The 24,281-nt window shown below is 39.4% G+C and overlaps 1 protein-coding gene across 1 annotated transcript in view; it reads left to right on the top strand.

Moving 5' to 3' along the window:
* The window catches only part of C11H8orf34 (chromosome 11 C8orf34 homolog), a 483,892-nt gene that overhangs the window by 129,977 nt on the left and 329,634 nt on the right, over nucleotides 1-24,281 (top strand). The window contains 1 exon segment of the mRNA XM_055298752.2: nucleotides 17,792-17,820. Within this exon segment, the coding sequence (XP_055154727.1) occupies nucleotides 17,792-17,820 (29 nt within the window).

Genomic DNA, 24,281 nt, shown 5'->3' with positions numbered 1-24,281 from the left:
AAAAGAGCCTGATTCTCTTCATATGGCAAAGGCACATATTTGTATTTATGAATCTTACCCTTTGGGGCAGAGCTTCAGGGCTCTTTATAGTCTCTCAATTTACCTAATAACATGAACTAAAAGAAGGATGATTGAAGAATGTGGCTGATCATTATAAACACTTTCAAATACATGGTCAATCAACTTTTGTCCTCTAAAATGTGACACCTGCCTTTCACTTGTTATACTGTTAATTTGTAAGATAGCATTTGCTCTGTTCCCTAAAATTTTTAATATAGGAATTTGACTGCATTTCAATTATGTAGTTGCCTACGTTTGTAGCAGAAGTGTCAGAGTTCAAGCTGTGGACCCAGAAAACCTGGCTGTGGCCTTCCAGGTTGTCTTACCCCGTTTGGGCTGCTATAGCAAAATAATGTAGCCTGAGTGACTTATTAACAATAGAAATTTGTTTCTTATAATTCTGGAGGGTGGGCAGTCTAAAATCCAGGTGCTGACACCTTTGGTATCTGATGAGGACCTGTTTCTTGGTTCCACAGATTGTATATCCTAGCTGTGTCCTCACATGGTGGAAGAGGCAAGGGAGCTCTCAGAGGCCTCTTTTATAAGGGCAGTAATCCCAATCATGAGAAAGGAGCCCACATGTCCTAATCACCTCCCAGGCTCCACCTCCTAACACCATCACATTGCGAATTAGAGTTTAGCTTATGAATTTTGGGAGGATACCAACACTCAGATCATAGCACAGGTAGAGCCTCACAACTGAGTCCAGTGATCAGAAGCTAGTGGGGGCCATGTTTAATACTTGCAGGCCAGCCTGGAAAAACAATAAAGACAGTCCTTGGTCATCAGAGTAGAAAAGATACAGGTATAGCACATTACTCTTGGGATAAAATAAGGGCCAGAAAAGCTATCAGGTGACTCCACAGTGAGGCCAGAATGAAGGGTCATAGTCAACTCCTATAGATATAGTAGAAGGTTGCTTTTGGCTTCACTTAATGGTTTTAAGGGACTCTACTATTTTAGGGTATTCTGGTGGGATTTATGTGAGTTAAGAGGATGGTTGGTTACATAGGGAAGAATTGCTCTTTTCTTTGGCTATTTTTCTGAGCAAAATGATGCTTTCTCGGAATGACTTGCGTTTCTATGATTTTCTATATCTGAGCTTTATTATTGAATTGTCTTAGGCACAACATGTTTACTACCAAGTTATCAACATGCCTGCCCTGGTCAGTACACATGAATATAAATTCAGCTTTACTGTTTGCTGATAATTGTTTATCAGTCTAGTTGCCCGGAGTTTAGCTATGTAATGGCATTCCTACTTCCTCCAGTTTGAACCAGGAAGTAATTCATTTTTATTTGACTCTTATAATAGTTTCAGCTTGTTAACTCTTTTTCTATGATAGTAACTTTATTACCCATTGTTTTAATTACTAGGAAGACATAGGGGATGGAATTTTCCTCCAGGTACCTTCATAAGGAATATTCCATGCCTTGATACTGTGGACCTTTCTTTCCAGTGGCATAATCATTGATGCAAAAGGCTGAAAGTTTTTAGTGATCTAATTTTAATGTAGTCACTGATGAGAATTCACTTTATCTTAGTTGTACAGTCTAAAAAAAATCCTGCATATTTTAGAATTTTTTTTTAGTTGAGATTGACAGCAAATAATCATTTATATCTCTCAAAATGATAGTTATTTCAGCTTATCTACTGCCAGCTTCTAGAGACTTAAATGAGCACACACACACGCACACGCACACACACACACACACACACACGACACAAATAATACCAGAGAAGACCAGATAGCGTCTTCAGTTAGCAAACATGATTTCTGTTTCAGTAACAACTGTACCATGCTCTTTTTCTGGCTTTTTTTCAAACCTTTCAATGTAACATTTTATCTTAAAGTCAGTCATAAACGGTGGCAATCTGCATGATATTGCTCTCTTGGAAAGGCAGACCTGTTAGAATGACTCCAACAGTGGCTTGTATTGTCACATAGTCATGACGAAGTAGGCATAGTGGGTTTGTGGTGCCTTGATCCCTCACTTTGTAGCATTTCTGTACTTTCCTCAAACATTACTTTTTTCTTTCCAGGAGCCTGGTCTCTTACCCATTCCTCCAAGAGTTTGTCCCCATCTCAATAGTCATTTACTGCTTCTTCTTTGAGGCCATGATGGAGTAGCTATCTGATTCTTTACCTTCCTTTAAAGGGCATGCCTGATTGGGTTAGAGCCATATAGAGTAATCCCCATTCTGATTTACTCAAAGTCTCCTGGTTAGTATTCTATTTGAGGGTGTGATAACCCTTCATGCTCAGGAGGCCCACTCACACTCAAAGAGGAAAAGATGCCACAAAAGTGAAACCTGAGGGCCATCTTAGAATTCTGCCTGCCATAGGTATTATTATTGCTATTACTATTTATTCACCTATAGCGTGCTCCAGCTAAGCATTTTCCAGTAGAAATGTAATGTTTGCCAGGTATACATTTTGTATTTTCAAACAGGCACATTTAAAAAAGGCAAAAAGAAACATATGAAAACAATTGGAATAAAATGTATTTAACCCAATATATCCAATTATTATGTTTCATTGTATTCCATATAAAAAAATTTTGAGATATTTTATATTCTTTTTTTCTCATTCTAAGTCTTCAAACTCTAGTGTAAATTTTAATTCATAGCACGTCTCATTTTGGAACTAGCCACATTTCAACTGGCCAGCAGCCACAGGACAAGTGGCTACCATACTGGACATCACTGCTCTAACTAGTGTTAACAAAAAAACCCCACAAAATCTCTTCTCTTGAGATTAACTCCAGGCATCGTTGGTTTTCCTTCTTCCTCCTTCATACAATGTTTGAAAGAGTAGTTATGAAGCGGCATCATTGTCTGGGGTAAATACCCGAGGTTCATTGTCTCACACCAAGGGCACTGAGGGCACAGACACAACAAGAAGTGGGTTTAGGAGTGGAAGTTTAACAGGCAAAAGAAAGAAAAAGAACAGTTCTCTATCTTGTGAGAGAGAGGGGTGCCCAAATGGGACTTCTGGCCCACTGCAGAATGCACCAGATTTTATAGACAGGCTTGAGGAGGTGGGATCTGGTTTACATAGGGCCCAAAGACTGGTTGGACCGGGTGTGATGTTACATAACATGCCAGGAAGCTGGCTGCCCCACCCTAATCTTATTATGCAAATAGGCTTTCCACTTGGCTGGCACCACGTTGTCTGCTCCCTACGGCACACGTGGTTGGAAAGGAAAAGGGAAGACAGAGCCACCATTTTGAACATCCCTAGTCCCAGATAGCCTTTTCCTATTGGCACAACTACCAGCATTCACCCAGGCAAGCTTCCAGCTTGCTTGTCTATGTCTGCAGCTCGATTTTACAGTCTGCTCTTTGCTAGAAAAGAAAATGATTTGGGGGCTGCTTTTCATTAAAAGGAAAACCTTACTGAGGGCTTCTTTACCCTCACTACCTGCCTAAATAATTTCTTTTTAACTGGTATATCAGTTAGTGCTCACTGTCTCTACTTGCTCATCTTCCTTCTACTCCTCAAAGCAATCATATAATCGCACCTATACTTCTGAAACTTATCTCACACTGGTCACCCAGTGATTTCCAAATTGCCAAACGGAATGAGCAGTTTTCCAGTCTTCATGTTACAAAATTTCTCTGGTAGTTGTAACCCCGTTGAATACACTGTCATTCTTCTGACTCCCTGTTCACCTCCTTTCTGGGTGCTGGCCCTCCATCCCCTTTGGATGCCCTTTGCATCACTTCCTGTATGCCTCATTCAGGAGTTTATCTTTCTTCCTTGCCACTCTTAATGCTGTTCCTATGGTTCGTGATTCATCCTTTGCCTTTGTTCTTTCAAGTGCTCTCTCCATTCAACCTCATTCACCATCCTCATTTATCACCCCTATGCAGCTAACTCAAATGAGTGTATTTCCATCCACACATTTTATGTGTTTTTATGACATGCCGAAAGTGTATCTCCACTTGGCTATCCCAATGCCATGTTAAACTCAATGTATCTAAGTGGACCACACCTCCCTCTTCAAATGTGACCTTTCGGCTGCATGCTATGTGTTAGGTGGTGGTACCATAACTTACCTATTCTTCCAAACTGGAACCCTTCTAGATTCCTCTTTCTTCCTTACTGTTCATAACTGATTAGTTATCGAATCTCGCTAATTTTTCGTCTAAGATATGTTTTGAGTCTGGTTTATATCTCCACTCCTATCAATATCTTCTAGTTCACCCTCTCAACATCTCTGACCAAATTATTGATTCATCCATTTAAGATATTTTATTCCTGCCCTGTGTCAGAAAAAAAAGAGGAGAGCCTCTGCCCTTATTGAGCTTATGGCTGGCTGGACTGTCATAAATTTATGTTTAGGAGAGTTTCATGGCCAAAATCTCTGTGGCTTGATACAATGTAAATATTTTCTCACTCAGAGAATAGTTTCATGTGATGTTTCGGGAATGCAGACTCCTTCCATCCTGTCATTCTACCATCTTCAACACATGACTTTCAAGGTTGCTGCGGAAGCAGAAAGAGCCTGTAAAAGATCATGGGGCAGGTTTCTAATGCAAATCATGGAAGTGACATACATTATCTTCCTACATTCTACAGCTAACTACAAGGGAGCTGGAAAAATTAGGCTAGCTTGGTGCCCAGGAGAAGCAAGGAACACACACTATTGATTTGCTTCTCCATTCTGCCAATCAGTCTTCACTATAAGTGTAGTGGCTCTAAAGTGAAAGCCTGACATTCACTTGTTTTGGGTATTCAGTGCCTCCATAGAACTTCAGAGAAAGTGCTCCAGGATCTGGCCCTTTATTGGGTCTCCAGTACCATTGCTTATGACTTTCTTTATGCACCACACTCCTTCGAGGTTCCTCCTTTCCATGCTTTTGCTTATGTTGTCCCCATGCCCTGAAGTTTCATCGTCAGCTCCTTCCACTGCTTCCCTCTTCAGCAAGCCACATTTACTTTTCTCTTTAGCTTCAGCTCAAATACCACTTCCTCTAAGATTATTTCTCTGTTGCTGTCCTCTTTCGGGGTGGATTTGCATCCCCTCTCTTTGTGCTTCTATACTTTTCTCTGAACACATTTATCTGCTATGATCTGTTTTTATTTATCTCCTCTGGACCTTGAGTTTCCTGAGGGCAGAGCCGCTTTGCTCTTGCACTCCCTAGGACTTGGCACAAAGATTAGCACATAACTTGGTTATGGTTTGCTTGAAGAGGGCTACCTCTGGTTCCATTTCATCCTCATCCCTCTTTTCTGAGACATCCCCCCACTCTGGCTTTCTTCACTTAAACAAGCCTTCTGCTTTTTTAAAATGTGAGCCTTTGGGATAAGATGAAATGGGTTTGGCTGTTAGTAGATTTGACTTGTTTACTGGGACCTTTGGCTTTGACTGTGATGCTTAAAAATAAATAGATAGCTAAGTAAGCACGTAAACAAATAAATAGACAACCCAAAAGCTAAAGGGCAGCAGTTTTTTATTTCATGTAATTGGCCAACAAAACCTTCTACTTCATGAGGCACTATTCCCAGGGTGGCAGGGTTTCCAGTGTTCTCTGGGTCTAATGCTTTTGCTGCTTCTGACAGCTCCCTGTGACGTGAGGCAGTGGTGGGATGAGTATCTTTAGGCCATCCAGACATTGGTCCATGGATTTCAGTTCATATGAAAACACTGGCTGGAGCCTTTCCAAGGAAAAGAGCCCAGCTGCTGGGGGAACAGAGGACAGATATTTATGCTCTGTGACTGCTAATAGCAACCTGCACTCAGCCAAGAGAAAAAAATAGCAAAGGACTTTTTTAGTGAGTCAGTCAGGAATGTACCCAAGAAGTCTTTTCTAACAAACAGACTAAGGAGTGATAGAATAACCATGCATGAGAGAAAATAGAGATGGATAATGTAGCAATTACTTGTTCATTCATTCCCACATTCATTGAATGTATGCAGGAATGCAAAGATGACTAACACATGGAACTAGACTTCAAGCTTACATTTTAGTAGTGGAGACAGGTTTGGAAATCATAGTTTCAAAGTCTTGTACAAAGTACTTTAAAAGAGCTGAGGAGGCACAGAAGAATCTCCAAAGGGGTTTAGGGACAACTTGATAGAAAAGTTATCCAAATCAAATTTGGAGGTATCCAAAGGTCAAAGTACAGTAGGAGGAGAGTCAAGATGTGTCATGGAGAAGGATATTCCTGGAAGAGAGAAGCATGTGTGTAAGGACGTATTTCAAAGAAAGAGGAAGTTTTATCATTGAAAAGGCCACAAGGATGACTGAATAATAAAAACAAGAGTTTCATTGCTGATACCAGTTTGCAAACCAGTAAGAGATAGTTTCTGGTGTGAACTAAAAGTGCTCTTTTTGAAGAGGGAAAGGGCGAGTTGGGTTTTATGCCTTACAGGGTCTGTATTACAAAGATGTCATACATATTCGGTAGATTTGGGGGAAAACCATACATATTTATGTGGGAAGTTGAGTACATGCACAATGGGCAAACATATATGTAACATACATCCTATGTTCACTTTAGGGTGTGGTTTTAGCATTAAAATGAAGTGGAATATCACTATGTCAAAAGGTGAATCATAGGATATAAAGACAGTTTATGCACAGTCTCTATAAGTTGGCTGAAACTGGCTTAAAGTCTGCAGTTGCTTATCATGAAAGAATGTTTGTAAGGCTGGTCCTGTTACTTTAGTGGTCTGGGTTGTAATTCAGAGTTAGGGAGGGAGTATGATAGTTTTCCTGATAGCTCTTATTGCTAGAGAGTCTAGCAAGTGTATGGATTTTCTTGTAGCCATAGGAATTTAGGACATTGCCATGTCAGCTGGGCTTTGAAATCTCAACCCCTAGGTAACCTTTGTTTCCTTAACCTTGAGGTCCATCCTAGTTGATAAAGGGGTGTCTGTTTTGATGTCTCAGATCACATGTCATATTGTTGGTGCATGAAGGATGAGGCAAATAATAAAGGGAATGAAGCTAGAAGTCTGGGTTACAGAGAAGTCAGGAATCAGGGGTAGGGACTTCTATGCTACAGGAATCTTGTCAGTAGATTATGATCCTAAGCAAGTTTGCATTTTTATTGTACCAATCACTCTTGGAGGCAACATGGGGACAGAGTTGATATGGCTCATGCCTGGAGGCAAGGACAGAAATGAATAGAGCCTGAAACAAAGCAGAGACTCCTCATGGAGAACCTCTGCAAGAGCAGTGCAAAAAGGAAATGTAGGGTTGGAGCCTCCACACACAGTTCCCACTGGAGCACTGCCTAGTGGCACTATGAGAAGAAGGCCACTATCCTTCAGATCCCAGAATGGTAGATCTACTGACAGCTTGAACTGTGCTCCTGGAAAAGCCACAGACACTCAATGCCAGCCATGAAGGAGGGATGCCTGAGGCTGTGGGAGCCAACCCTGCATTTCCCCTTTGCACTGCCCTAGCAGAGGCTCTCCACGAGGGCTCCACCCGTGTAGCAGACTTCTGCCTGGACATTCAGGCATTTCCATACATCCTCTGAAATCTAGGTGGAGTTTCCCAAACTTCAATTCTTGACTTCTGTGCACCCACAGGCCCAACACCACATGGAAGCCACCAAGACTTGGGGCTTGCACCCTCTGAAGCAACAGCCTTTGGTCTCTTGTAGCCACCACTGGAGCTGAAGTGGCTGGGATGCAGGATGCCATGTCCTGAGGCTGCACAGAGCAGCAGGGGCCATGAGCCTGGCCCAGGAAACCATTTTTCCTTCTAGGTCGCTGGGTCTTTGATGGGAGGGGCTGCCATGAATACCTCTGACATGCCCTGGAGACATTTTCCACATTGTTTTGGCAAATAACATTCAGCTCCTTGTTACTTATGCAAATTTCTGCAGCTGATTTGAATTTCTTCCCAGAAAATGGGGTTTTCTTTTCTACCATATAGTCAGCCTGCAAAATTTTCAAACTTTTATGCTCTGCTTCCCTTTTAAACATAAGTTTCAATTTCAGATCATCTCTCTCAAGTTCAAAGATCCACAGATCTGCCCTAGAGATGCCACCAATCTCTTTACTAAAGCATAGCAAGAGTCACCTTTGCTCCAGTTCCCAGTTGCTCAAGGTTCTCATCTCCATCTGAGACCACCTCAGCCTGGACTTCATTGTCCATATCACTATCAGCATTTTAGTCAAAACCATTCAACAAGTCTCTAGGAATTTCCAAACTTTCCCACATCTTCCTGTCTTCTTCTGAGCCCTCCAAACTGTTCCAACCTCTGCCTGTTACCCAGTTTCAAAGTCACTTCCACATTTTCAAGTATCTTTATAGCAGTGCCCCAAACTCCCAGTATCAATTTGCTGTTAGTCTGTTTTCACACTGCTATAAAGAAATGCCTGAGATGGGGTAATTTATAAAGGAAAGTGGTTTAATTGATTCATAGTCCCACATGGCTGAGGAGGCCTCAGGAAACTTACAATTATGGCAGAAGGAGAAGCAGGCACCTTCTCCACAAGATGACAGGAGAGAGAATGAAAGTGAAGGGGGATGAGCCTCTTATAAAACCGTCAGATCTTGTGAGAACTCATTATCATGAGAACAGCATGTGGAACACTGCCCCCATGATCCAATCACCTCCCTTTGCCAACATATAAGGATTACAGGTTTCTCCCTCAACAAGTGGAAATTACAATTTGAGATGAGATTTGGTTGGGGACACAGAGCCAAACCATATCATATGCATACAATATTATTTGAAAGAACACTGAATAAGCTATTGTCATTAGTTGTCTGTGAGTGGGGGCTTATTTTATTTTTCCCTATTTTTTAAATGCTAAACATGTCTTGATTTGATAAAATGAAATATAAAGGGTGTATATTTGCAATAGAAGAGAAAAGATGCAATTTGACTTGATAATCAGGATGTGTATAGCTACTTTATAAAGAATAATTTTAAGAATAATTAAAGAATAATTTTTAGAGACTACTGGAAGCAGAAGCTGGTATGCAGTAGATGGAAGAAGGAATGGACAGCAATGAAGAGAGATGAGGAGTAGAGAAAGGAGGAGTACGTCCTACACAAAGTTATGATGGAAGAGAAGATGTAAAAGAGGGCAGCAATTAGTGGGGAAATTTGGAATTTTTTGGTCATTTTGGTCTGGTTTCCTTTAGTTTCTTCTGTGCGTGTATGAGAGAGAAACAGAGAAACAGTGAGAGAGAGAGAGAGAGAGAGAAAGCGACAAAGAGAGAGAGAATATGTATGTGTCTGTGTGTACATTTAATGGTTTTTAGGGTATTAGCAGAAACCAAGATAAAGAACTTGCAGATTCAGGAGAGGGAGAGAAGATAATAGATGGAGCAAATACCAGAGATGGAGGTTGGGGATGGAGCCAAGAAAACATGGATATAAGTGCACTTTGTCCTCTGAGACTGAAGAGAACAGCATCCATGGCTTTTTGAGGGGGAGGAAGGGTCAGGAAGTCCAGGAAGTTCAAATCTTATAGTTTTCAAGTTTTCAGGATATTAAACTTTGAGGTCCTACACAGTAAGAAGGAGGAAGAGATGGGTAGAGGGGCCTGATGAAAACCAACACCATTTGAAACTATTCTTGGAGAAATGAATGCACTGGGTAATCAAGGATGAAAATTGGTATGTGCTTCTAGAGCAGGGTTCAGCAAACTCTCGCCCATGGGCCAAATCTAACCTGTGGCCTGTTTTTGTGGCTCATGTTCTAAGCATGATTTTTACATTTTAAAAGAGTTATTTATAAAGCAAGAACAAGAATGTATGAGTATGATATGATCTATATCTAGAATATTTACTATTTAGCCCATAGCAGAAAATGTTTTCAACTTCTGTTCTAGGATAACCAATTAATATGATTTGGCTATGTCCTCAGCAAAATCTCAACTTGAATTGTGTCTCCCAGAATTCCCACATGTTGTGGGAGGGACCCAGGGGGAGGTAATGGAATCACGGGGGCCAGCTTTTCCTGTGCTATTGTCATGCTAGTGAATAAGTCTCACAAGATCTGATGGGTTTATCAGGGGGTTCTGCTTTTGGTTCTTCCTCATTTTCTCTTGCCTCTGCCATATAAGAAGTGTCTTTCACCTCCTGCCATGGTTCTGAGGCCTCCCCAGCCATGTGGAGCTGTAAATACAATTAAACCTCTTTTTGTTCCCAGTTTTGGGTATGTCTTTATCAGCAGCGTGAAAACTAATACAGTAAATTGTTACTGAGAGTGGGGTGTTGCCGAAAAGATACCTGAAAATGTGGAAGCAACTTTGGAACTGGGTAACACGTAGATGTTGGAACAATTTGGAGTCCTCAGAAGAAGACAGGAAAATGTGTGAAAATTTGAAACTTCCTAGAAACTTGTTGAATGGCTTTGACAAAAATACCGGTAGTGACATGAACAATAAGGTCCAGACTGAGGTGGTCTCAGATGGAGATGAGGAACTTTTTGGGAACTGGAGCAGAGGTGACTCTCGTTATATTTTAGCAAAGAGACTGGCAGCATTTTATCCCTGCCCTAGAAATTTGTGGAACTTTGAACTTGAGAAAGATGATTTAGTGTATCTGGCAGAAGAAATTTCTGAGCAGCAAAGCATTCAAGAGGTGACTTGGGTACTGTTAAAGGCATTCTGTTTTATAAGGGGAGCAGAGCATAACAGTTTGGAAATTTGCAGCCTGACTTTGCAATAGAAAAGAAAAATCCATTTTCTGGGGAGACATTCAAGCTGGCTGTGGAAATTTGCATAAGTAGCCAGGAGCCTAATGTTAACTGCCAAGACCATGGGCAAAATGTCTCAGGCCATGTCAGAGGCTTTCCTGACAGCCCCTCCCATCACAGGTCCAGAGGCCCAGGGGGAAAATGTAATTTCGTGGGCCAGGTCCAGGGTCCCTGTGTTGTGTGCATGGGGTGCCCTGTGTCCCAGCCATAGCTGAAAGGGGCCAATGTACAATGTGGGCTGTGGCTTCAGAGGGTATAAGCCCCAAGCCTTGGTAGCTTTCATGTGGTGTTGAGCCTGCAAGTGCACAGAAGTCAAGAACTGAGGTTTGGGAACCTCTGCCTAGATTTTAGAGGATGCATGGAAATGCCTGGATGCCCAGGCAAAGATTGCTTCAGTGGCGGGGCCCTCATGGAGAACCTCTGCTAGGGCAGTGTGGAAGGGAAATGTGGGGTCAGAGCCCCCACACTGAGTCCCTACTGGGGCACCACCTAGTGGAACTGTGAGAAGAGGGCCACCATCCTCCAGACCCCAGAATGGTAGCTCCACCAACAGCTTGCGCTGTGTGCGTGGAAAAGCCACAGACACTCAAAGCCAGCCCATGGCAGCAGCCGGGAGAGAGGCATACCCTGCAAAGCCACAGGGGCAGGGCTGCCTAAGACTGTGTTCACCCACCTCTTGCATCAGCGTGAACTGGATATGAGACCTGGAGTTAAAGAGATCATTTTGGAGCTTTAAAATTTGATTTCCCTGCTGGATTTTGGACTTGCATGGACCCTGTAAGCCCTTTGTTTTGGCCAATTTCTCCCTTTTGGAATGGCTGTATTTAACCAATATCTATACCCCAATACCTGTACCCTCATTGTGTGTAGGAAGTAACTAGCTTGCTTTTGATTTTACAGGCTCATATGTAGAAGGGACTTGCCTTGTCTCAGATAAGACTTTGGACTGTGGACTTTTGGGTTAATGCTAAAATGAGTTAAGATTTTGGGGGACTGTTGGGAAGGCATGATTTGTTTTGAAATGTGAGGACATGAGATTTGGAGGGGCCAGGGAAGGAATGATACGGATTGGCTGTGTCCCCACCCAAATCTCAACTTGAATTGTATCTTCCAGAATTCCCACGTATTGTGGGAGGAACCCAGGGGGAGGTAATTGAATCATGGGGACCAGATTATCCTGTGCTATTCTCATGCTAGTGAATAAGTCTCATGAGATCTAATAGGTTTATCAGGGGTTTCTGTTTTTGCTTCTTTCTCATTTCCTCTTGCCTCTGCCTTCTAAGTAGTGCCTTTTGTCTCCCACCATGATTCTGGGGCCTCCCCAGGCGTGTGGAACTGTAAGTCCAATTAAACCTCTTTTTGTTCCCAGTTTCAGGTATGTCTTTATCAGCCATGTGAAAACAAACTAATACACCAATTGAGGATTGAATTCCTCAACTTCTAGCAGGAATCTTCTTTGCTCTAAAAGCAATTAGCAGTCTATATAAAGGGGGTTTTTTAAAATTTATTTTAAAATATAAGTAGAGACAAGGTCTCACTCTGTTGCCCAGGCTGGTCTCGAACTCCTGAGTTCAGGTGATCCTCCCACCTCGGCTTCCCAAAGTGTTAAGATTACAGGTATGAGCCACAGTGCCCAGTCTAAAGGGTGTTTTAATTGACTAATTGTCAGAGGTTGTTGATCACCCATTTATTGATGAGAGTTTTACTTACACAGGTATTTGCTTTAACATTACTCTTTATACTCAGTGGCATGCCAATAAGCTAACTCTGAAAATAAGCCCTGATTTTCGGCATTTGTCAATTTCCATGATGTAAATATTCCCACTATGGCTAATTTCAAGATACCTATGTGACATTACTGAATGAGGTGTCGGGAAGGAATGTGGGGAGTTGGTTTTCACAAGCCAGTATGGGCCAGCTCTAGCATAAAACTTATATTTCCAAGTTATATGCTCTATTTTTGTATTTGAATTTTATTTCACAGTTGAAAAAAGCCTTAAAAAAAGAAAGAATTGGGGAGTCTAATTTTCTACATTATAGTACAATTGGCATTTTTTTCCAATAGGGAAGTAGATTTTGGAGAAATAGTACTATTTTTACTATATGAATCGAACCTACTTTTGTGAAATGAATTACACTAAGGTATAGAGAATTTTGAAAAGTTGCTACTTCCATTTCCTATAACTATAACCTAATTCTAACTCTGTGGCTGAGCAGATGCCTAGAAAGACGGAAGTCTTGAAGAAACCTATTGCTCTTATTTCCCTTACAGAAGGCAACTCAAAAAGGAGAATATGAGAACTGTATTTTGAAATAAGTTTCTGATACTAATGTGTTTTGTGCTGTGCTGGTCTATGCAAATGTACCCCCAAAAGTCTGAGGAAGCTGAAAGGCCGAAGAAAGAGGCTGCGAGTTGAATTTAGAAAGAAACATTTAATAGGGACTAATGAACAGAAGCCGTGTGTGTCTCGGGAGGTTGCAAGACAAGGTGAGTCTCTGCACCATTATCTTCCAGACCCAGGGCTTATATACCATAGGGAAAGGGCATACGTGATTTAGAAGGGATATGTAGGACAACTGAAGTACGATAGCATCAAGGTTGTTTTGACCTAATGGCAGGATTTATGCTAAGTACCTGCTCTTAAACAAGGAATAATAGATAAATGGGAAATCTTAGAGGCATTCCCAGAACTGGGTTGATCAGAAGTCAACATGGCAGATTAGCATCAAAGATGGAGTGCTTTAGCCTGCGCACAGTGAGACGTCTTTGGAGTTGAGAATAAATGGAAAGGCCTATAAATTAAGTGACACAAATGGAGGCCATCTAGATAGGTTTGCTCCACAGTGAATCAGAAAGTTCTACCTGATTCGTGTCTACCTCTGACATGTCGGTAGGAGCCACTGCTTCTTTATCCAGAAGACAAGCTCAGTTTCTGAAAGAACTAATTTTTCCCTTCACTTCCAGGCAGCTCACCCCTACAACTGGACATTATTGCTACCCTAAGCAATGGTTACTTTGTGTATTAGGCCATTCTTGCATTGCTGTAAAGAAATACCTGAGTCTGAGTAATTTATAAGAAAGGAGGTTTAATTGGCTCATGGTTTTGCAGGCTGTACAGGAAGCATAACACTGGCATCTGCCTTTGGGGAGGCCTCTGGAGGCTTACAATCATGGCACAAGGCCAAGCAGGAACTAGCAGCCAAACGGCGAAAGCAAAAGCAAGAGCAAGGTTGGGGAAGGTGCTACACATTTTCTATACATTTTCAAAGGACCACATCATTGGAGAACTCACTCACTATCATGAGAGCAGCAACAAAGACATGGTGCTGAACCATTCATGAGAAATCCACCCCCGTGATCCAGTCACCTCCTACCAGCCCTCACCTCTAACAATGGGGATTACAGTTCAACATGAGATTTGGGCAGGACACAAATCCAAACTATATCACCCTGATAGGATATTTCCTTTAAGCTCTAGTTTGACTTTTATAAGGACCACGTGTTCCAGTGTTCATTAAAAGTCCCACCCTCAAGTCCTGGGCTTTTCTTTCTTACAACATATCTTAGCAACCCACTTCATTTTCTCTTTCATATTTTCTGTTTTCTGAAGATCCCCAGTCTTCATAAACTTAAAAAAGAATCTCAAATTAAAATATGATACTTTTTAAAGTTAATAAAATGCCTAAAAGTTGTTAATGTCTTCTCAGGGAATAGCTGTGGATGTTCTGCTAGACACTGGGAGAGATATCCTGGCTACTCCGTATAAATGGTTCCCATTAGAGCTTCATGCCTCTGTGAAGCATTTCATTAAAATTCTTTCATCTGCTTTTAATCTGTTTAAGCTTTGATTAAAAATGAAATAAGAATAAGTTAAAAAAATGCCCTAGGCAATTTGACATTGATAATAGAAAGCTGAAAGAATTACAGATAATAGAGTGGAGATTTATTTGGATAATTTCTCAGGCAAAGTCATCAAAATAAGTAAATTTTAAGAAAATATGATAATAAGTATTTGAACAAAATATGGTCAGACCAAAGAGTTGGCATAATTAAAGGCATAATTCTTTCTCCAAACCAAGTTTTCCATTTAGCTAGTTTGAGTTTTATTCTGGGGTCCATTACTTCTTAGTACTGAAATATATTTTCAAAGCAATGTTTCTCTTCATCTCCATTTTCAACTGCTAAAATTTTCCAGCCCTGAAAAATAGCTCATATGTTTGCTAAAATTGAGAGGAGGTAGCCCGTGAGTAATGTGCCAGTTCTGTGTGACACACATTTTGACTATTCACAGGGCTTTTTTACTTACTTCCCAGTTCTTGCTTCTTTCTGGAAAAGTGATATATTGCTGCTATCTTTATGAATAATGGATTCATAAATATGAGGCATAAAAGAAACTTAAAGATCAACTGGTAGCTTTCTAAAAGTTAAATGAGAAAACTCTTTTTGTAGGCCTGAGAGCATGATGCAGGAAGTTAAAAAAAAGTCAAGAGATCGGGCTGTGTGCAGTGACTCACCCCTATAATCCCAGCACTTTGGGAGGCGGAGGCAGGCGGATCACGAGGTCAGGAGTTTGAGACCAGCCTGGTCAACATGGTGAAACCCCATCTCTACTAAAAATACAAAAATTAGCTGGGCGTGGTGGCAGGTGCCTGTAATCCTAGCTACTCAGAAGGCTGAGGCAGGAGAATCATTTGAACCTGGGAGGTGGGGGTTGCAGTAAGCCGAGATCCAGCCATTGCACTCCAGCCTAGGAGACAGGGCAAGACTCTGTCTCAAAAAATCAATCAATCAGTCAATCAAGAGGTTAAGAGAGTTTTAAAAATCCCAAATAATTGAATTATGGATTTAATTCCAGATATCTAAGCTTTATGACTTTGGGTGAGAAAGAGAATTTTGTTTCATATTATCTATGCTCTCTCTTTTAAAATAGACTAAGCCCTTTAAAATTTTATGTAAGATATTCAGTCTTAATCTTGAATTCATATTGGAAAGGAACTTTTTTTGTAGAATTATATTACATGTAAATATAAACATTTAAAAGATGTTTGGATTTTTATAAATTGTAATAATGTATTTTAAATCTATAAACTGTGACATAAGCCATTTAGTATCCCATAAATGTCCTATCTTTTCTTAAAATCTGAGTTACTCTAAATGACCATTTGCAATTCTCTATATTTTTTAAGCCCCAAAATTCCACAAATGTATGATTTATATTAGGTCTTCACAAATGCTTATAATTGCCCTCTGAGATCTCTTAGTCTCACGTCTTCCCCTTGACTGTGGTGCTGTCATATCTGAGTTCTCCATCACGGTTCACTCAGCAGTGATACAGCCCAGCTCCAATGCTAGCCCTCCTTAAAGCTTTTTCTCCTTTAACTGTCTGAAGGCACTACCTTCATAATACAGCAAGTCCTTGAATAATTGTTAAGCTTTGGTCACCCAAAATCCCTGAAATGGTAGTTAGACTCTCTTTTAATGTGTGACACATAAAAATTCTTAGTTACCAATGACTTCTACCAAAAAAAAGAAAAAAGAATTTTATAGAATATTGAAGAATAAGCCCCATATGTACCTGTGTTTCTAGTGTCATCTGCAAGGGGATCTACAATGGTGCCACTTAGATGAAGTTGTACGTACTTTTTCAGCTTTGCGTATAATTGATTCATTAGGTTAGTGGTGTGGGAGATGATATAAGAACTAATGAAATATCATTTACACCCTCCACATCTATACCCGAGGCAGCCAGGGGATCTGAACCCTGTAACATTCTCGTTTTACTCGGGTTCATTATCCTGAGGCTGTTTTCAGGTTCTCTTTTCCAACCCAGCTCATTCTTTCTTGTTCTTTGTAGTCTGCTGAACTTCAGCTTCAATTCCTATTCTTATTTTCTCCAAGTTCTCCTGGGCTTCAAACTTTAGACCTTTCCTTATCTCTTGGCTCATTCCCTACTGGGGTTTGACACCAACCCCCCTTTGCTCTGTGCCCTGAATCTGAGAGCTGGCCACACCTGCTCCAGCGCCCTGCCACAGTGCTGAAGTTCAGCCCCATTGTTCAAAAGAATAGAATGCAGAGTGAGTTGGGAGGATGATGTCTTTAGTCTGACAAGTTGAGAATGAAATGCCCACAAGAATTCAACAATTAGCTCAGGAAGAAAGTCTGTGCTGGCAGTAAAGATGTGCAAATAGAGAAATAAAAATATCAAAGGTATGGGGTAGATTATCAAGAGAAGTATATCAAATAAGAAGAAAAGACAACTCAGCAAACAGCCCTTGCCATTTTAAGAAAGGACTCCTATCTCTGCAAAAAAGAGGATTCCTGTGAAGGAGACAAAGGAGAACAGAAAAGAGAGGATAGCGTTTCAATAAAGTGGAATTGATAGTGTATCATCACAGAGAAATAAGGACTAAACTTTTTACATTGCTGACTTAGAATTTTGGAGAAAGGATAAAGACAGAAATTATACTGATGTGCAGTGAGAAATATGTGGATGGTGGTGAAGGAACTTGTGAGGAGGAATCATTTATGCATTGGCTCAAGGAGCTGTCAATCTGAGGGACTATGGGAAAATTCCTTAAAATTTCTTGTCTATTTCCTCATGCACAAACTAAAGACATTAGAATAAGTCATCTTGGACCACCATTCTGCCTTAATATCTAATTATTCTGGGAATCTAAATACTTAACAAGAAGCAAAATAGTAACAGGCTAAGTTATACTTTATTGTCATCATAACAGAAAAATGGTATCTCTACAATCACATTCGCAAGTTTGTTCTGCCTTTTACAACCTACAAGGAATATGGCACTGCTTTGTTTTTGTTGCATCATTTGCATTGCTTCAGCAGTTCATGGCTGTCATAACTGACTTAAATTCCTAATTTGTTTTCATTGGTAAAAAGGATGTGCCACATTATTTTGAAGCACTAATAAAAAGAAAAAAATAGAATAGGAAAGGCACTACTTTTACAAATAGAAAGTTTGTTTTGAACATTAGGTTACTAAAGATTGCTTCTAAAACTTTTTTTATAAATCTCTTTTAAATCCCAGGTATTGCGATTTCAGATGAACTCGATAAGGTAAGTTGAACTATACATCTGGTGAAAAGAAAATGTAGAACTTACCTTTTATTCCACTGTCTCAATATAAATAAATTTTCTGAAACATAAAATTTTCAAATGTAATTTATTTGGTGCTAACATTTTAAAACTTTGAAAATTATATGCATATGGTTTTATGAAAGCTATTCCATTAAATATATCATTAAATATATATCACCTACTCTTTTGAGTCAAGGCCTTTAGAATTTGGTTAGAGAAAATGGAATCACTATAATCACTGAATCACTATATTGCAAAATAAAAACTCATAACACTATATTATGTAAATTATTTTATTCCACTTGTATCTAGGTGATAATGATATGGAAAACATCGTATTTTCTGATAGCTCCTCTTTGGAAACCTTGCCAATAAAGCTTTTTGTTTGTTTATTTTAATTTTTCAAGATGCCAAGAGACTATGATGGTGCTTTGAAGTGGGATAGTAGTTGTGATGGTGGTGAGAAGTGGTGTGATTAGGAATATATTTCTACAGTTGTGTCACTGGAACTTGCTAATGGATTGGATGTGGGAAATTGCAGAACAAATCAGTCAATGATGGATTGCTAGGTTTGGGAGATGAGCAACTAGGTCAACTGTGGTACTACTTACTAAAATTAGAAAAACTAGGAAAAAATCAAACTTGTCAGGTTTGGATAACATCAAGAGTTCTCATTTAGATTGTTTATTTTGAATTGCCTATTAAACATGTTTATATGAGTTGTTGCTTATGAGAGAGATTTGATTTATAACTAAACATATTCTCATTTTTCTAGTCTCAAAAGCCCTTTACATTGTTAAAAATTAGAGAGGACCCCAAAGAGCCTTGATTTATATAGAATATATCTATCAATTTTAAATTCTTGTGTGGATAATATATTGATATTAGATATCTAAATGTTAAAAATTTAAACTGATAACAAATTTACGTTTTTTTTTTAAATAGCAATGAGTAAACCATTACCTTAACACAAATAACAGTTTTAGGAAAAATACTTTTATTTTCTAAAACAAGATGTTAGTAAGAAAGTGGCATTGTTTACATTTTGAAAATCTCTTTAATGTATGGCTTAATTAAAAACTGCTACATTTTCATATCTGCTTCTGCATTCAATCTGTTGTGATATGTTGTTTTGGCTGAAAAAATCTCTAACATCAAATGTGTAGCTGGAAAGATAGACGCACGTAGAAATAGCCATCATCAATATTTGGTGAACACTGCTCTAGAAATGTTTTGAGACAGAAAATATATTGAAATTTGGCTTGGGGGATAGATATATACAGAAAAAATGATAGAAAGTATTGTACAGGTTGCATACACCTTATCCAAAATATTTGGGGCAAGAAGTGTTTTGAATTTCAGGTGGTTTTTTGGATTTTGAAACACTCATATATACACAGAGAGATATCACGGGGCTGGGACCAAAGTCTAAAACAAAATTCATTTGTGTTTCATATACATCTTATACACATCACCTGGAGATAATTTTATGCAATATTCTTAGTAATTTTGTGCATGAAACAAAGTCTTGACTGGGTTTTCACTGTGACTCATCACACGAGGTCAAATATAAAATGCTCTACTTGTGACGTCATGTTGATGCTCAAAGAAGTTTCAGATTTTGGAGCATTTCAGATTTTCAAAGTAGGAATGCTCAACCTGTACAAAAAATAGTATCATATAAACCCTGACATTTTAAAACAATAAGCTACTCTGTTATAATTTTATTATTTTTAAAAAACCATAAAGCTAGTATTCTACTCCAAATATAATACAACACCTTTTGGATTTTGTACCAGAAGAATTTATTTCTGACTCCCTAAAAAAATATATAATTTATGAATATATTCTTAAATATCTATTTCCTTTAATAAACCATCACAATATTTTAGAATTAGTTTCATCATCATCTGTACCAACTCCAGGCAGAACTCCATGTTGAGCATACTCAATGGCACGTGCATAAGTGGTAGGCATGGCTTTCCGGCCTTGTTCTGCTTTTCTAGTCCCCCTCTGTGTGCCTGTCATTGTTTCACCCCAGATGGTCTCCTTCTTATGCCATGAGTTTCCTTACAGTTTGCAGAAATGTAATAATTCCTCCTTTTGCAGTTATGGTCTATGTTCATTTTAAATACAAAGATATAACCATCACCATTTCTAGGTTCATTTGCTCCTTCTAATACATTCTGCAAAACCTTGGCTGCCTGAGCCATAAATTAGCTTGTATACGGTTGTTACTGTGCTTGGCTCTTGTCCTTCTCTTTTTTTCTGAGCTCTGACTTGCAGCGGCTTTGGTGTCCACACTTTTGTTGATGAGCTAAAGAATTTTAACTGTTCTTGGAACTGAAACAGATATAACCCTCACACAATAAATTATGGATGTCCTGACACCCAGTTAAGTGTCAGCCTCAGGACATGGCCTTCTCTTTCACACCCTCTCTCTTCCCAGCACTAGCTCAGGGGAATATCCATTTAACTAAATTGTATGACACTGTTGATTTTCAGTTACTTACCTAATATTCCTATTTTTTGAAGACTTTGTGGAAACTGCTGAATTTTATTGCACATTTATTATTTTTCATTTTTATTGAGGAAGATGCCAAAAGTTGTCACAAATAACTTTTCATTTAAAAAAAAAACATTTCAGTGCAAAAAAAAAAAAAAAACATTGACCCCACTTCGCATCTGATTTTTGAGTGCCAGATAACAGAAGGGAGTCACAGGCTTCCAGAGCCATTGCCACCATTCTTTGCCTGTCTGGCAGTCACCCTTGGAGGAGCGGGAGAGCCTGTCCCATAGCACCCTCTGGTGACCATGAAGCTCACAGTCCTGAATTTTCCTGAATAAGAAAAAGGGAATCTCAGGGAGGCAGCCACTGAAAACCAGCCAATCAGAATGGTTTGCAGTTAGTATTCACCTGGTACCTATGTCTTTAATGTAATAGTAAATACAGCTTCTTCCTTTTACTCCTCCCTTAACAATTTTGGGGATTCGCTAAATATGTTTTTCCCAACCTTTATAAAATATGGATTTTTTTAACCATCATTTTCTAATTCAGTTATAATTTCATTGAAATCATTTTTTATGGCCTTTTACATTACTTTGTGAACTCTGAAAAAGGTAATAAGGATCATTAATTCTATTTAAAATAAAGAAATAAAATGAAACAGAGGTTGTTATTTTTTAAGCTTTTTTTTTTTTTAAGTTGTGGGAATTCCATCATTTCCTTAGTCACTAACATTTTTCTTTCTCTTCGATGACTACTGTATTGGCTTTCTATTGCTGCTGTGACAGCTTAAAGCAACACAAATTTATTATCTTACAGCTCTGTCGTTTCAAAGTTGAACATGAGTTTCCCTGAGCTAAACAAAGTCAAGGCGTAATCAGGGCTGCCTTCCTTCCATTCCAGGGGAAATCTGTTTCCTCATCTTTTCCAGCTTCTAGGGCTGCCTGTATTCCTTTAGTGCATGGCCCCCTTGTTATGCCTTTAAACCCAGCAACATCTCTTCTGTCTCTAACTTCAGCCAGGAACAACTCTCCCTATTTATGGAATCATATTAGGTTGAGGCCACCTGGCTAATGCAGATCATCTCTTCATCTCAAGATCTTTAATCATGCAAAGTCCCTTTGCATATTTATGCAAATGTAATTATGTAACTAATTACATATAGAAATGTAAATATTCATTCATTTGTAATGGAACATATTCACAGGTTTCGGGTATCAGGACATGAACATCTCTGGGAAGTCATCATTCTGCCCACACAGCCACTATCCAAGTTCAAATGGTAGTACCTTTTATATCTGTATGTGGTTCTTCAAGGTCCCATGATTCCAATTCATCCTTCAAAACGCCACATAGTAGACATGGTTGGTGCCTGCCCAGTTTCCCTCCACTAGGGCGGTGTGACCTATCCTTCAGCTGCTATCAGTGTTGGGTGTTTACACGCTTCTTTCCTCGTCTTCTCCTGGCTCCCTCATTCTTTTATAGGTTTCACTTGAGGGAACTCCTCAATAAATCACTTTCTCAGCATCTCATTCTAGGGAAACCTACTTAAGACATGCCACAAGAAGATTCTTTCTAAAGCAAAATCTTGTTGAAATTTTTTTCTTGACTCTCTGGTATCTACTAAATTAAGCCCAAATTTCTTTTTTAGCCATTTCCCTTTTATTTATTTTATTTTTAATGGAGACATGGTTTCACTTTGTCACCCAGGCTGGTGTGCAGAGCTGCGATCATAGCTCACTGCAATCTCGATCTCCTGGGCTCAAACGACCCTCCTACCTCAGCCTCTTGAGTACCTGGGACTACAAATGTGTGCCACCATGCCCGGCTGATTTTGTAATTTTTTTAGAGACAGGGTCTTACTGTGTTGCTCAAGCTTGTCTCAAACTCCTGGCCTTAAGCATTCCTTCCTTCTCAGGCTCCCAAGGGATTTTGTGCATGAGCCACCATGCCAGGCTCAAGTCCAAATTTCTAAGACTAGAATTAACAGTCTCCATGTTGTGGCTCACATCTGTCTCTTATGCTTGATTTCCTTCTTTTTTCCATCCAAACTGTATTGTACTCAACAAGAAATAGGGTAAAGTAGCCAGAAGACAGTACTTCTAGGTCATAGTTTTATTTATTTTCACTTTTTTGTTCATGTCATTCCCTTTTCTTTCTCTGGCTGTGATCCCTCCTTCAAGTTCCATCCTCCCTCGTCAGCCGTGCAGAAAGTGAGCTCACCCGCCGGGATCCTTTAGCGAGCACAGTGACTGCATCACAAATGACACAGTTTGTGATCACTGCTTCAAGAAGTGGCCTAGTGTTCCGAAAAAATCCACAGAAAGGCTTTGGATTGAATCTTGGCACCTGCCATTTACTAACTGCATGGCCTTCAGGAAGTTACTTCCAGATGCGGAAATTTAGTTACCTTCTCTGTAAATTGTAGATGGTTTTAGTGACTATTAAAACTAACATTAATTTCCCATGGAAAGTAATTTAAACTAAAATATTCAGAATATAAAATATTTCCAAGAAGTATATGGGAAAACATTTCAAAGGGAAGAGAATGGAGGATCACTATAACCTCCTGCTGAAAAAGATGCTGTATAATGTAGGCATTGATCCCCTCAAAATATCATTACACTTCTGTACATCAAAGGACATAACACTCACAAATTACACATCTGATAAGAAGTTAATATCCAGAATATATGAATAACTCCTATAACTCAACAACAAAAACTAATTACTCAAAAATGGGCAAAGGACTTGAGTAGACATTTCTCCAAAGATAATGTACAGATGACCAACAAGCATCTGAAAAGATGCTCCATATCACTAATCACCAGAGGGAAAAAACACAATGAGATACGCTCTGAGACCCATTAGGATGGCCACTATCAGCAAACAAACAAACAAAATGAAAAAATAGCAAGTGTTGGTGAGGATATGGAGAAAGTGGGATTTTGTGCACTATTTGTGGGAATGTAAAATGGTGCAGCTACTATGGAAAATAGTATAGCATTTCCTTAAAAAGTTAAAAATAAAATACCATCTGTGATTGTTTGAATGTTTGTGTCTTTCCAAAATTCATAGTGATATGTAATCCCCAATGCAACACTATTAAGAAGCAGAGTTTTTATGAGGCGATTAGGCCATGAGGGATCCACCCTCATAAATGAGATTAGTGCCTTTATGAAAGGGCTTGAGGAAGCCTGTTTGGTTCTTCTGCTTCCTCTCCACCATGTGAACATGCAGCAAGATGGCACCAACTCAGAGACAAAGGGCATGCTCTTACCTTCAGATTCAGACACTAAATCTACTAGCACCTTTATCTGGACTTCCCAGTTTCCAAAATTGTAAAAAATAAACTTATGTTATTTAAACATGACCTAGTTCAAGTTATTTTGTTATAGCAGCAGGAATGAACTAAGATACCATATTATGAAGCCATCCCACTTCTAAGTATATATCCAAAAGGATTAAGAGCAAGATCTATAGGAAATAATTGGACACCCATGTTCAAAGCAGCATTATTCACAATGACCAAGAGGTGAAAGCAACCCAATGTTCACTGACAGATGAATGGATAAACAAAATGCAGTATATACATACAATGGAATAGTGTTCAGCCTTCAGAAAGAAGGAAATAGTGTCCCATGCTACAACATGGATGAACCTTGAGGAACTTATGCTAAGTGAAATAAGCCAGTCATAAAAAGACAAATACTGCGTGATTCTACTTATATGAAGTATTTAGAGTAATCCGACGTACAGAAACAGTGTTAACAGTGGTTGTCATGAGCTGAGGGAAAGGGGAAATGGAAAGTTATTGTTTAATGAGCGTAGAGTTTCATTTTGCAAGATGAAAGATGTCTGCCCAACATTGGTTCGCACAGAGATTGGCTGCACAACAACGTAAATAAAGTTAACAGTTGAACTGTACACTAAA

Source organism: Symphalangus syndactylus, chromosome 11 (genome assembly GCF_028878055.3).
Source record: "Symphalangus syndactylus isolate Jambi chromosome 11, NHGRI_mSymSyn1-v2.1_pri, whole genome shotgun sequence".
In the NCBI taxonomy this organism is placed as follows: Eukaryota; Metazoa; Chordata; class Mammalia; order Primates; family Hylobatidae; genus Symphalangus; species Symphalangus syndactylus.
This window is presented reverse-complemented; position numbering and strand designations above follow the sequence as displayed.